General features: G+C 43.0%; 1 protein-coding gene across 2 annotated transcripts in view; it reads right to left on the bottom strand.

The window, feature by feature from the left end:
- Ttc27 (tetratricopeptide repeat domain 27) overlaps positions 1–15,747 on the bottom strand; it is a 125,862-nt gene that overhangs the window by 68,931 nt on the left and 41,184 nt on the right. For both annotated transcript variants that reach the window (XM_004667337.2, XM_045151126.1), the window contains exons 9-10: positions 15,236–15,302; positions 6,358–6,471 (exon numbers count right to left, since the gene is read on the bottom strand). In XM_004667337.2, the coding sequence (XP_004667394.1) occupies positions 6,358–6,471; positions 15,236–15,302 (181 nt within the window). The remainder of the gene's footprint in view (positions 1–6,357; positions 6,472–15,235; positions 15,303–15,747) is intronic.

Raw genomic sequence — 15,747 nt, 5'->3', positions numbered from 1 at the left:
AAACTGAATGCAAAGTCTTCCCAGAAGTCCAAGAGAGGAAAGCATTCCTTCTGGGCAATGGTTCTCAGGAGCAAGGACAGACCTCAACAAGTCAAGCTAGCAGGTTTGAGAGGTGACTGAGTAAATGAAATTCATTATCAAGGTTATCTAATAGACAACATAAAATAATCTAACATCCAATGGCTAAATTTTTACCTAACACTAGGTTAAAGCAGTTATTATGAAAGTCAGATAGCAATGATAAATTTTGCTGGCACAATTTTCTGTTTGTTTGTTTTTTGGAGTGTTTTTTTGGTTTGACATAAATGACATGATTGTTACAGTGAGTTCCATGGTGCTATGATGGCCATCCAAAGAGACACAGCTTAGGGGAGGAACAGGTTTACTTCAGCTTACAGATACAGGGGAAGTTCCATTAATGGCAAAAGAGGCTGCTTATTTCCACAGACTCAAACAGAGAAACAACTGCAGCAAAAGCAAACATAAACTGCCAGTAAATACCAGAGCTCAAAACTTGCCCTTATATCGGACGTGGTGGCGCATGCCTTTAATCCCAGCACTTGGGAGGCAGAGGTAGGAGGATCACCATGAATTCAAGGCCACCCTGAGACTACATAGTTAATTCCAGGTCAGTCTGGGCTAGAGTGAGACCCTACCTTGAAATCCCCCACCTTAAAAAAAAAAACAAAACCCAAAACTCGCCCTTAATACCTTTGATATATCTGGAGTTCAGATCCAGCCCCAGTGACACGACCCCTGTAGCAGGAGCCTGTCTGGGAGCGGCTAAAGCTGCAAACTCAATTTTAATAAAACACCAGAGTCTATGAGGGCGTACATTCAAACCACTACAATGATCCTTTGAATTAATGGAGTTTCAATTAATCTGCTTCATATTTAGGACATATGTGTAATACACCACTTTCACAACAGCCATGAAAGAAGAAAAGAACGTCATCTTGTCACTGAGAAGATGCTGATCATACACAGTCACGTGAGATGAGGAAAAGAAAGGTAAATGACAACAGAAAAACCATGCTCCTCTGGTTAAAGAAGGTGGACTATAAGTGATTACTCAAGAATATAAGTTCACTTTACATAGCAATTACAATAACGAAACAGGATTTCCATCAGCACTGTTTCTTCCATCATCATCCACATCATAATAGCCTTGAACATGTAGTCTCGAGTGACTACATGAGGTAGGGTGTTCTTAATGGATTGTTCTCAATTTGGAATTCCTTTCCTTCATTTTACGTTTAGCATCTCTCACTTAGAAAATATGCCATGACTTAGGTCCTAACCTTGAAGCCTTCCATGCAAATGGTAACTGGCCAGATCCGAGTAATTCACCTGGGCCTGCGTTTTCCCACATGAACGGGCTTGAGCCTTTCCCCAGGGTATGTTACGACCACCTCTGAAGCGCTCCGCCGGCCCAACCCTGCCCCCGCCTCCACAGTCCAGCGTCTGCTCACTTCACACTACACTGCAAGGAACTGGTTTTTACAGAAGTTTAAAAAAATCGTTTTACAAAAAAAGATTTTATATATGTAATTTTAAATCATTTTCTTATTCTTCAGAGATGTCATAACCTCAACAAACACTGTTATATCACACTTAAATCAGAGGAATTGGCAAAAGATCAGATTATGAGCTAAGTGGCTCAACAATGGCAGAAAATTAGACAAACTCTGCATTTATCCTGTCATATGATCTGGCTAATTTCCAAATTTTCTGGGTTGGGAAGTGGAAAGTTCTTCTCCCCCACCCATCCTGAGGTAGACCCTGCAGAGGAAGAAACAACAGCTCAATTTCAGCTCTTCAAGAAGAGAGATACACACCACCCTAATATAGCACGTAGGTAAGGAAGAGACCCCAAATCTAGGGGGACCAAAGGAAGGGCAAGAGGTTGTGACAGCGACTCCCTCTTTCAGACTTGCTCCTCACTCAAAGCACTTTTTTTTTTTTTGGATCTAAGATTATTCTAACAAAGAAGAGGGGGAAAGGGGAAGAAAGAGAAAGAAAGTCAGAGAAAGGAGTGTGTGCCCCAGAGGGGGGAGGCCAGGGGGAGCACACTTGAGAAGCAGGAGACTCAGACAGAGGGCACAGGTGGGAGGGAGGGTGAGTGAGCTTGGTGGGAAGAGGTGAGAAACTGCTGTCAGGGCAGCCCCGGCCGGTACACAGACATGCGGGTCCAGGGAAGGTGGCCTTCCCGCCTCTTAGCCCAGAGAAATACTCAGTTACTATACCACGAGGCAGTCCCAGTCTCAGGGGTTACATGGCCAGGTGATAGGGGAGAGTAAGGGGAGAATGGGCAGAGAGCTCTTGGACTTTAATATTCTAGCAACCTTGTCAAAGCACATGTTATTTGATCCTAAAAACATAATGTCCAAAATGCAATCTGGGAGACATGACCCATACCTGTAACTCCCAATACTTGGAAGGTAGGGGCAAGAGGATCCAAAGTTCAAGGACATCCTAGTCTATGAGGACAGCCTACGTTACATGAAATTGTGCTCAAAAAATGACTTGAAAAGAAAATTTAGGGGCTGGAGAAATGGTTCAGCAGTTAAAGGCACTTTCCTGCAAAACCCAAAAGCCTGGAAGCCCAAGTTTGAGTCCCCAGTACCCACGTAAAGCTAGACACCCGAAGTGGCACGTGTATCTGGAGTTCATCTGCAGTGATAGGAGGCCCTGTGTGCCCGTGCTCATTCTCTTTCTGTCTGCGTCTTGCTGTCTCTCTTTCTCAAATAAACATACAGATAAAATATTTTTTTTTAATTTTTTTAAAACTAAACTAGGTGGGTCATCTAGTAGGGCTGGGAAGATGCTCAGTGGTTGAAAGCACTTGCTAGAAAAGCCTGCTAGCTCTGGTCCAGCTCCCCAGCACCACATAAACCCCAATGCCAAGTGGAACATTCGGGCTAAGACAGCCTAAGGATAAAGGCAACTGCACATTCACCTGTGATCCACCATGCATCTGTGATGCGCTTAGGACACTGGGAGGTAGAGCAGGAGAATCGGAAACATGCAGGCCGGCTAGCCTAATGCTCCTCTGCAGTTTGGCACTGGGAAGAGACCGTCTCCTTGTGCCATGAACACACACCCACACATGCACACTCGCACACACAGATAAATCTTTAAAAAAAAAAAAAAAGCAGCAGCAGCAGCAGCAGCAAAGAGGAAACGCTCAAGTTGGAGCTTATTAAAAAAAAAAAAAAAAAAAAAGAGCCAGGTGTGGTACGCATACCTTTAATCCCAGCACTTGGGAGGCAGAGGTAAGAGGATCGCTGTGAATTTAAGGCCACCCTGAGACCACAGAGTGAATTCCAGGTCAGCCTGGGCTAGAGTGAGACCCTACCTCGAAAAACCAAAAATAAATAAATATATAACTAAATAAAAAAGAAAAAGAAAAAAGAAAACCTACTAACTTTGTCTCTCCTCTACTTCCCATGCTGCACAGTGCTTCAAAACAGCTTCAAACTTTTAATTTTGATCATGTTGCCTAGTTTCCTTTACTGAGAAAAGAATTCAAGGTCTCTAGGTAAATGAAATTACCTGGACCTGGTGGCACACACCTTTAATCCCAGCACTCGGGAGGCAGAGGTAGGAGGATCACCGTGAGTTCGAGGCCACCCTGAGACTCCATAGTGAATTCCAGGTCAGCCTGGGCTAGAGTGAGACCCTACCTTGAAAAAAAAGAAAAAATAAAAATGAAATTACCTGGACGTGGTGGCACACGCCTTTAATCCCAGCACTCGCGAGGCAGAGGTAGGACTGCTGTGAGTTCAAGGCCACCCTGAGACTACAGAGTGAATTCCAGGCCAGCCTGGGCTACAGCAAGACCATACTGATGAAGTCAAAAGAAAAAGACTAGCCTTCCCAGTATTCTTTCTCACTGCTCTAAGCTACGAACAAAACTGAAAGGAAGAAGAACCAAGTGCTTTCTATCCCTCTGCATCAACTCCTCCTGTTTCCTGCCATGGACAAGGTTGACAGTAACCAAATAAGCTTAACCTGGTTATTTAGTAAGCCTACGGATGCTTCCAAGTGTTATTTCAGAACTCATTGTTGTGTGTTTTTCTTAATCCATGCTGCTCTCTCCTTGACTACAGAATCTGCTTTTTATAGATGGCAGCAAATACTGGGTAGGGAGACCCAGACTTATCAGTACAATAAGAAAAGAGAGCTGACTGCCTAGCATGAGACAACTCTCACATCTGCCAGTTCCAGGAGACACTTCAGAGGCAGGTCCAATATGAGCACTGCTCTCACTGCTAGCCTGACAACCTCCTCTGGGGAGACAGAAGTAGATACTGAAGAGACTCAAAACTCATCAAAGCAGAAAACCAGAGGCTGTTGAAAGTTCTGCCCTAAAGGGGCTTATAACAAGTCCTCCAAGGCTCAAGAAACACTGAGAAAGAAGGGTGGAAAGGATGTAAAATCCACAGGCTGAGAACCCTGAAGCAATGTCATCCCCTTCCCTTCCTCATCCAAGACCGACCGCTGTACTCAAGACCCCACAGTGAGTACCCACTGAAGAGGCCTTGAATGGAATGGGGTGGAAGAGGGAGCCTAAGAACATAGTTTGATTGGAATATAACCAATATGCAGTATTTCATTCAGTAACATTCTCAATAAATAAAATTTTTAAAGTGAATGACAGCCAGGTGTGGTGGCATACACCTTTAATCCCGGCACTTAAGAGAGAGAGTGGATTGGCATGAGTTCAAGATCAGCCCGGAGTTACAGAATAAGTTCCAGGTCACCTCGGCTAGAGCGAGACTGTGCTTCAAAAGAAAAGGATAAAGTATAAGGGGATACATGATGCCAAAAAATTAAAGGAATAACACTGAAGACTAAAATGAAAGCATCAGTAAATGCTAGAACTAGGACAGAAGAGTTGGGTACACACAATAGAATATTCTCAAAATAACTCACCCAAAGTGTTGATTAATTACAAAGGCAAAAGATTAATTTTATACTGAGAAAAAACCCTACAAGCATCAGTTCATTCAAGTTACAGGACAAACAAACATCAGTTGCCCCCTGATGTGGAAGAGCACTATTTCTGGAATATTACCATGGGAAAGGTGAAGCCTGAACTCAATTATGAGGAAACATCAATGTCTCCAGAGTAACTCAGCTGGTCACCTTCCAGACACACTCACCCTTAGAAGTCAACAAAGATTGTGGAGCTGTTCCACACTGAGGGAAAAGAAAGCAGCATGGCAGCTAATGTGCCCCATGGATCCTGGTTTACACAACTTTACTAGGCATTTATAAAACTTAAACATGGTCTCATGGTGAAGGCCATGTGAGAGTTCTTCCTACTATTTTTATAATTTATATATAGGTTCAAAATTGTTTCTAAATAAAAATAGCTTTTGAGGGCTGCAGAGAGGGCTCAGTAGTTAAAGGTACATGCCTGCAAAGCCTGCCCGTCCTGGTTCGATTCCCCAGTACCCATGTGAGCCCAGATACACCAAGTGGTGCATACATCTGGAGTTAATTTGCATTGGGAAGTGGTCCTGGTGAGCCTATTCAAGTCTTTCTCTCTCTTTCTCTTTTCTTTCCTCCTTCCCTCCCTCTCTCCTTACAAATGAATAAAATATTTTTAAAAATACATTTTCAAGAGTACTTTTTCTTTGCTATGATCTGCAGGTAACCCCAAAATTCAATGTTGAACTTACTGCAACGTGAAAGCACTAGGAGAGACGAGGAACTCGCCCGCATGAACAGGCCTGAGAGAACAGGGCAGCTGCCTCCTGCCACAAGAGGACCAGACAGCACTGTCCATGAGAAGCGGCTGGCGCCATGCAATGACTACCACCGTCTTGGCCTCAGCCTTCCTAGTCTCCATTTTCCAGAGCAAATAAAGTTCTGTTCTCTACTAATTATATACACTCCCACAGTTTTTATATTAACAGACATGAACTAAAAGAGTGCATGAAACCCTCATTTTTTTTGCAAGGTTTTCTATTTTTCTCAGTAACAAACTCATATCATAAGCAGTTTATCAGACACTGTGTTAAATAAGCTGAATACAAGACATTTGTTGGGAACAGACAGTAGTGTTAAATGGAGGCTGAGGTCTGGACACAGACTTTGTGCATGAGGTTGATTTCATCTCTCTGAACAACCCGCACCTGCAGCCCACGTACATTTTATAAATGACACTGCCTCTTTAAGAGTCACCATAAAACTGCAAATGCTCCTATTACTACCCTGTTTACCACATGATTAAAGCCAGGCCCACACAGGTTAACAAGGTCACAGAACTACCAAGTGGCATAACCCATCCTGTTACTGCACTAATCCCATGCATGCAAACTCACTCACAGCCACAGGGGTTCCTACCTGCGTCTGCCTCAGCGCCCGTTCCACTCGCCGTGTGCTTCCTCGCTCGAGTTTTGTCCGGAGAATCAAGGCTGAGGTCTGAATGGCCCAGAACTTTGGTTGTGAGAGCAAACACTGATGGAAGAAGCAGGAGCAGAAATAAGGGATTAACTGGACATGTCTCTCCGAACACGACGCCCCAAAAATTCAGGATACAGATAAATGTACATTTGAGAACTTAACCAAACAAAGGCAATAAGCAGTCTTTTTCACAATTCACATTATAGTATATCAGTTTAAAATATAGGAGAGGGATGGAAAGATAGTTTAGCTGTTAAGGCATTTGTTGGCAAAGCAAAAAGGACCCAGGTTCAATTCCTCAGGACCCACATAACCCAGATGCACAAGGTGGTGCATGTGTCTGGAGGCCCTGGCACACCCATTGTCCCTCTCCCCCTGCCTCGCTCTCTCTTTCTCTCTCATACACACACACAAAAATAATAAATAAAATATAAAATATATATTTTAAAAAAGACGTAGGAGAATGCAGGCTGGAGAGATGGCTCAGTGGTTAAGAGCACTTCCTGTGCAAAGCTTGAGGGCCTGAGAAGCCCGGGTGACCACTCGGATTCAATCCCCAGGACCCACATGACAGCTAGGCGTGGCCACTCGTGTCTGTAAGCCCAGTCCCACGGGGGAGCAGAGGAAGTCTCAGCACCAGAACAGGTGGAAGAGCAATGGAGTGGGACGTCCTGAGGCTCCACTCCAAAGACAGGAGAGCACATGGGGCGCACATAGATACATGCACATGCACACACCACTCACATACATGCAAGCGGAGAAAGAAAAACAGGGAACTTTTTCTGGCTGTAGTTAGGGTAGGAAGTTCCCAATTTTAGATAAAATTACTCTCTTGAAGGGGCAGCCTAAGATTGCCCTGCAAGGAAAGTAGGCATATGGTATACTGATGCATAATCCCAGAGAAAGTGGCAGCCATCAAACAGAGCATGGCTGAACCCTTAAATATGACCACGAGCAGGAGGAACAAAGTGGGCATGTTCAAGACTAAAGGCTCTGAAGACGCGCCAGCGGGGAAGAGTGATTTCTGGGTGGGGAGAGGAGGACCTGAGTTAATCACCAGCAACAAGAAAAGCCAGGTGCAGCCACACCGGCCTGTAATCCCAGTGCTGAGAAAAGCTGGCACTCACTGACCAGCTAGCCTGAGCCAAAGCCGAAGAGGAAACAAGAACCTGACAGACAGCTCCAGTGCAGCAGGAGGCCCCACCTCAGGAAAATCACGCAGAGAAGACGACACCAGATGGTCTCCTCTTGCCTCTTAATATACAAGTAACACAACATACTGGTGACGTGCTGATCCAAGCATTACTATGATCTTTTGATTAAGAAGAGGTGGGGATACTCTGGTTTCTCTTCAAATCGTATAAATCTTTCACCTTTTACTAACAAAAAAAAAAAAAAAAAAAAGGAAGAAGAAGAGGTGGGGAGATGGCTTAGCAGTTAAGGTGCTTGCCTGCGAAGCCTAAGGACCCAGGTTCAATTCTCCAGGTCCCACATAGGCCAGATGCATAAGGTGGCACATGCATTTGGAGTTCATGTGCAGTGGCTAGAGTCTCTGGCTCGCCCATTTTCTCTTCTCTCTTTCTCTCACTCTCTGTCTCTAATAAATAAATAAAAATAAAATCGTTAAAAAAAAAAAAAAAGTGCTCCAAGTCTGGCAGGGATGCTCAGTGACAGAGCAGTGACCTAGCATGTGTGAGGCACTGACTTTTATCTCCACCACTGAAAAAAAGTGTTTAACTAGTTTATCATTTTTATGTCCTACTGTCCCAAGGTCTCAAAGATGTTCTGTGTTTTCCGTCTTGAGACAGGGTCTCAGTCTAGCCCAGGGCTCACTCTAATCCTCCTACCTCAGCCTCCTGAGATCACATGGATTACAGGCATGAGTCACCACCCCCGCTTTAGAACTGACTTCCCATGTAATGCAATGAGGACCAGGCACTTGCTGTCCACATAGCTATACGAACTGTCCAGCGCTCCTTACTGGAACGCCTGTGCGCTGCACTGCCTCCTCTGCCATGAATCAGGTGAACAGCATATGCATGGATCTGTTCCTGGACTATCTGTTCCCTTGGCAGGTTTGCATCTCCTTACGTCCAAACATCTTAACTCAGTGTTACTCAAGCTTTCAACTGCAAAAGATAACAAGAGTGTGCTGAACACAGACTCCTTGGCCTCAACCCGAGATTTTGATCAACAGGATCTGGGACAGAGCCAGCAAACCACTTCCCACATGCTCTCAGGTGATGCTATGCTATGTGAGCCACCAGGCACCACGTGTTCATGAGCACTGTCCCATCACTAGCAATACAACAATCTTGTTGCCAGTCCATGTAAATTCTCCAGCTCTGTTCTGTGAGACTGCCTGAGCTGCTCCTAACCCTTTTTACTTCTATATGGATTTTTTTTTAAACCACCTGTTTTTAAAAAGGGCAGCTTGGGGGCTTAACGGTTAAGGCATTTGCCTGCCAAACCAAAGGACCCCGGTTTGATTCCCTAGGGCACACATAAGCCAGATGCACAAAGTGGTGCACACATCTGAAGTTCATTTACAGAGGCTGAAGGCCCTGGCATACCCATTCCCTCTCTCTCTCTCTCTCTCTCTCTCTCTTTCTCTCTGCCTGTTTCTCTTTCTTTCTCTGTGAAATAAATAAATTTTTTTTAAAAAGGCAGCTTGGGCTGGAGAGATGGCTTAGAGGCTAAGGCGCCTGCCTGCAAAGCCAAAGGATCCAGGTCCAATTCCCCAGGAGCCATGTAAGCCAGGTGCATTTGGAGTTTGCTTACAGCAGCTGGAGGCCCTGGTGTACCCATTCTCTACCTGTCTATCTCGCGCTCTGCTTCTCTCTCTCTCTCTCAAATAAATAAATAAGAATAAAACATTTTTTAATGGCAGCTTTAGTTCTACCAACACATATTAAAAAAGAAAAAGAAAAATGACAAAATTAAACTAAACTGCTGGTGTTTATGAGGGATTGCATAAATTAATGTACATTAGTTTGAAGAGATCTCAAACTTTTAAATACTGAGTTCTCCATGAACAAAGCACATACTACATACTTCCTTTTATTTATGTCTTTAATTACTTCTATTAATAATTTTTTATAGGCTTTAGTATTGAGATCTCATAAATCTTTTAGAAGATTTATTCCAAGGAATTGGTCATAATTTCAGATCGTATCTTTTTCTTTCAACTTTTTGTAATTGTGATAAACTACATAGAACATAAAGTTCACCAGTTTAACAACCGCAAGCACAGGTGAGTAATCCCCCAGGCCCTGGCAGCCACCGTTCACTGCTTGTCGGTACGGAGCGCAGCACACGGCCGCTCGTGCACGCCTAAGCTGCAAGTACCATCTTTTTACATCCACGACGTTTAGCTTGAAGTCTGTCAACTTAGGAATCTGTCGACGTATCAGCTCACTAATTTACCAGCATTGGCTAAAATTCCAAATGTGATTTAAAATAAGTTTTGAAATAATAAATTTTCTCTTCAACAGGCCCCACTTTTAGCATTAGGTCACTGCTAAAGAACCTTATATCATTTTCATCCTGGTACTTGTCTGTGAGGTAGAATTTCCACCACTTTAACCTGCAAAACAGAAGCTTACATGGCAGTAACACTGTGCTGTTTTAAGAAAATCCCTCTCATCCTCAACTTATATTTACCAAAATCTATTAATAATTCAGTAAACTTTAGCAGATATATAATTTCATATGCTGTTAATACTATTATTATTGTGAATACTGAAATAAATACTGGTAACATCTCTTATCTGTGGCTACAACATTGTTTTTTGGTTTGGTTTTCTTTTTTTGGAAAGGTGAAGGGATGCTTGGTTTTGAACGTAGGCCTCACACATGTGGCAAGCTTGCTACAACCTCAGCTCCTGTTTATACTGACAGTGTTTTATAAGTTAAAACAGCCTATCTACTCCAGCAACTGCTGATGAGCAGTATAAAATCCTCTGAGAGCAGAGTGGAAGCACTGACTAATTAGATGGTGGATATCCAGGGAGCTTATCCCTTAGAGACTGGCCACCATGCACAAACACGTACAAACATGAGCAAATTCAGTGGACAGCTTCAAATGAAAAGGTCAGTTAAACTCACAAAGCAATTTTTCATATTCTGACAAGCTCTCCCATTGTATATATGCATGCATATGTACATGTACAATTTTATTCAAGTAACAATTCCCACTACCTGCAATATTCCTTTATGCTGCAAATTTCCTTATGCTCAGAAAAAGCAGCAAGAAAAATTTAACATAAATAAAGAGAAACTGGACTATTTTTTCTATTAAAAATAGATTTGTCAAAAAAAAAAAAATAGATTTGTCAGTTGTGTTGGTGCATGCCTGTTAATCCCAGCACTAGGGAGGCAGAGGTAGGAGGATCACTGTGAGTTAAGAGGCCACCCTGGAACTACAGAGTGAGTTCCAGGTCAGCCTAGGCTAGAGTGAGACCCCACCTGGGTTGGGGGGTAGAAAGTCCTTTTAATTCTTATCACTGAACATTTCTAATTATCTTCCAGAAGTCACTAGCATCCTTTTATACATCCAACAACCAGCCTCCTTCTTTAAATGCAAAGGAGCTTTCAGACAGATACTTTTTCCACAGGTAAATCAAAGCTCTCCTGCCTGGTCACACTAATTCAGAAAGGGTGAGCTCACCCAGGTCAGGCTGACCTTACATAGCAAAGAACAAAGAAAAGCCATGAAAAAGCAGAATTATCTCCTGTCGTTTATTTATGTATTATTTTTATTTTTACTTATTTTGATTTTCCAAGGTAGGCTGACCTGGAATTCACTATGTAGTCTCAGGGTGGCCTCAAACTCATGGCCACCCACCTACCTCTGCCTTCTGAATGCTGGGATTAAAGGCACACACCACCACGCCCAACTTTCTCCTGTCTTTTAAATAAACTACTTAAAAGAATATTTATTTTAAGTCAGTTCCAAATGACAATGAGTTTAAAATCCCAGGCTTACACTATAAATTATTCCTAGCAGAAGCAAACAGGCAGTCCAAATCTCAGGTGCTTGAGCTTGGACCACTGGAAGTCTCTCCCAGGCTGTCCTTCCCTAAGGCTCACCGGCTGCCCTAACCAAGCTTCCCCCGTGCTGGGGGACTCACAGAGCTACCCCACCATCGCTTTGCTTCTGCTCTCTCTGCAAGAAAAGCCTACCAGTCTCTGAAGACCCACCTCCAGAGAGCAAAGTCTTCTTTGTTCAGTCCTAAATATTTTCTTCTTTTCTTCTTTACCTCTGCTACCAATTTGCAGTTCAAATTGCTTAGTAATGGCAGTTACATTTGTAAACTGGGCTGGGGAGATACATCATTTGATTCTTCTCCTTCACTACAACAAGAAAGTAAACTGCGCTGTGTCTCCTGGTAAACCAACTTTGTAGTCCTGAGATAAATACGACTAGGATGAGCTTATTGTCACTATACACTGCTGACTCACACATTTTCTCCAGTTTTGTAGTTATTTGCAAGTCCAGTGTCAGTTATTCCAATATGACTGAAAAGGAAGTAAGCATGAAACTTAAGATTAGCTATGGGGGAAAAGAGATCAATCCCCAAGGTTCAATTATGAATTAGAAAATACCTAGAAGAGAAAACAGGACAGAAACACTATTCAGAATAAAGTTTCTGATGAAAAAGTAAAGGTCCTTGGTATCACTGTTACTTAAGATCATTGTTAAACTCAAATAATGTGTCATTTTTCTTTTGGCTAAGAAGTTTCTCTCCCTCCCCCCTCTCTTTCTCATTGAAAATCAAACCCAAGCCTGGGCTATATAACGCCCTGTTTCAAAAAGGAAATGAACAAAAATAGATCCTCATTTCAAAGAAAAGGGAGAGGAGAGGAGATGGGGAGTGGGAAGGGGCGGGGATAAGAGGAGATCAGTATCAGAAAAAGAAAACACACATAATGTGAAACTTCCTAAGGACTTTTCCTTCTTTCATTTGCAGAGACCTGGAGCCTCAGTCACAGTGAGGCGGCCAATTGCCAGCATCGGGTCTCTTACACACACAGTGTGTGCCAATAAAAACTGAAACACCTGTACGAATTAGCTAAATTGTTCCCATTTCCAACAATGAAAGGAAATTAAGAACATTACAAATGTCACTGACTTGGCTCATCTAAAGGGAAATTAGCCATCACAGCTCATTTTAAATTATTAAGCCAATACAACGTAAATGGTTCTCTCAAACAATATGGGCTATTTTTACTATGACTCAGTTTTCTTGAAACATGTAGATAAAATTTCTCAGAAATAGCACCACATACTGAACACCTTAAACAAGGATAGCTATTCCTTCTAGGACAAGCTTCACACTGTGAATTAAAACACTTTGCCCACATATCTTCACATATATTTCAGCATGCTATGCCAACATGAAAACACTGGCAAAAAATTTCTCAAAAAACAAAAAAAGAAAGATAGATAGATTCCAGCATTATTTTAGGTCAATTCATTAAAACTCAATAAAATACAGGATTAATAAACCAACTGTGGTGGTTTGACTGAGAGGACCCCCACAAGCTCATGTGTTTTCAATACTTGGTCCCCAGCTAATGGCAGTTTGGGAAATGAAGCCTTGCTGGCAGGAGGTGAATTGCTAATGGCAGGCTTAGGGGTATTATACCCCAGCTTCCCCCTTGCCAAAGCTCAGCTCACTCTTAATTCCTTCTGCCAGCTGCTGTGGCAAAATACGAAGTCTAGCCTCTGCTCTGCCATCCTTTCCCTGCCATGATAAAACTCAAAACTGTAAGCCGAAACAAACCATTTTCTCCCATCAGCTGTTTCTGATCAGGTGTTTTGTCCCAGCAACAAGAAGGTAACTACTGGAATGGAGAGATGGCTCAGTGGTTAAGGTATTTGTATGCAGAGCCTAATGACCTGGGTTCAACTCCCCAGTACCCACATAAAGCCAGATGCACAAAGTGGTGCATGCATCTGGAGTTTGTTTACAATGACTAGAAGCCTGGTGTACCCATTCTCTCCCTCTCTCCCCTTGCAAATACATTTTAAAAAAAAAAAAAAGGTGGGACTGACAAGATGGCCTAACAGTTAAGGCATTTGCCTGAGAAGCCTAAGGACCCAGGTTGAAGTCGCCAGTACCCATGTAAGCCAGAGGGACAGAGGGGCAAGGTGGCACAAGCATCTGGAGTACAGGAGTACATTTGCAGCGGCTAGAGGCCCTGGCACATCCATTCTTTTTCTTTCTTCCTCTCCCTCTCCCCCCCCAAATAAAAAAAACAAAAATTTTAAAATATTATAAAGAAGGTAGCTACCATGCTAATTATTTGTTTGAAAAATCAATAAATTTTATCAAATACAATGTCAGGTGTTGTGGCACATGCCTTTAATCCCAGCACTTGGGAGGCAGAGGTAGGAGGACTGCTGTGAGTTCAAGGCCATCCAGAGGCAACATAGTGCATTCCACATAAGCCTGGGCTACAGCAAGACCCTACCTCGAAAATAAATAAATAAAGCAAAACAAGAGCCAGGTATGGTGGCTCACCTCTTTAATTCCAGCACTCAGGAGTCAGAGGTAGGAGAATTGGCAAGAGTTCAAGGCCACCCTGAGGCTAATTCCAGGTCATCCTGGTCTAGAGCGAGACCCTGCCTCAAAAAACAAACAAACAAAAAACAACAAATGGAAAAGTAAATAAACAAAACAAAATAAGAATAAAGCAGAGAGCAATTGAGGAAAACAACCAACATCTATCTCTGGCCTCCATGCCCACACAGATGCACACAGAATTGTGAGCACTCAGACCACAAATGGGCCCACACACACATATAAACAAAAACTGTCAAAGAGGGAGCTGGAGTGCTGGCATCGTAATTAAGGTACTTGCCTAAGAACTCTAAGGACCCAGGTTCAATTCCCTAATACCTACATAAGCCAGCTGCACAAGTTGGTACATGCCTCTGGAGTTTGTTTGCAATGGCTTGAGGCCCTGGTGTACCCATTCTCTCTTTTTCTATCTACCTCTTTGCTTAATCTCTCTTCCTCTCTTTCAAATGAATTAAGAAAAAAAGAAAAGTATTTTTTGAAAAATAAAATTTTAGCCACGCATGGTGGTGCACGCCTTTAACCTCAGCACTTGGAAGGCAGAGGTAGGAAGACTGCAGTGAGTTCAAGGCCATCCTGAGACTACATAGTGAATTTTTAAATGTCTGAGACACTGACCACCCTGCTTCTCTATGACATCTTTCTCCCTTCTTCAAAACCTTGCTTTGATCTCAAATCCTCAAACATCCATGACTCCACCTTTCCTTTTCACTGTCACTCTACAAACATGGTCTTTGCCTGTCATTTTTCCTCACTCGCCTTCCCTCCTCAATCTTCCACAGTGTTGTGACTATCCAGACAACAACTCGTTCTCTGGAGCGGGGCTGGGGGCTGGGGCCAGCAGGCCCTCCCGTCGCTCCAATGCTGGCTTCTGCACACCATGGAGTTCAGACACGGGTTAAGCTAGGTGAGCAGCAAGCAATGAGCAGCTTGAAAACTGAAGTGACGGGCAGGTGCTCCACCCGATTTCCTTACGTGCCAGGGTTTCAAAATGAGCAATCTGAAGGAAGAACTTCCCAGAAGCAAGATAATTTTCAAAGAAAAAGAACAAAATGGAGCCGGGTGTGGTGGTGCACGCCTTTAATCCCAGCACTCGGGAGGCACAGGTAGGAGGATCGCCATGAGTTCAAGGCCACCCTGAGACTACATAGCAAATTCCAGGTCAGCCTGGGCTAGAGTAAGACCCTAGCTCAAAGAAAAAAAAAAAAGGAAAGTGAAAAGACATTACTCACTGATGCAAACGCCAGCAACTCTTCTTCAGTTAGTTTATGAACTGGGTTATTCTTCTGGAAATCTGTGCTTTGAATTTAAAAAAAGAAATATTTAATCTGCATGTTATAGCTAATGAAATGTAATTCTTTAAGTAAAATAAAGGTACATTTTATATATTTTAACACAGGCATTATAATGTTACAGCATTACATACATGTATAAAAATGAGTTTGCCAAAGTATAAAAAGTAACAACAGAAACCGGCGGTAGTGACACTCCTTTAATTTCAGCACTCAGGAGGCAGAGGCAGGAGGATCGCTGTGAGTTCAAGGCCAGCCAGAAACTACACAGTGAATTCCAGGTTACCCTGGTGTAGAGCAACACCCTACCTCGTTAAAAAAAAAGAAAAAAAAGAAAAGTAGTAACAGGGACTGACAAGATTGCTCAGTTAAAACCCTTGTTAGTAAAAAGTAATAACAGGCTGAAAATACAATGTGGGTGGGACTGGGGAGACATTCAGCCATTAAAGGCA

This window comes from Jaculus jaculus, chromosome 5, assembly GCF_020740685.1.
Source record: "Jaculus jaculus isolate mJacJac1 chromosome 5, mJacJac1.mat.Y.cur, whole genome shotgun sequence".
NCBI lineage: Eukaryota > Metazoa > Chordata > Mammalia > Rodentia > Dipodidae > Jaculus > Jaculus jaculus.
Note: the sequence above shows the minus strand (reverse complement) of the source record. Positions and strands in the feature narration are given on the sequence as shown.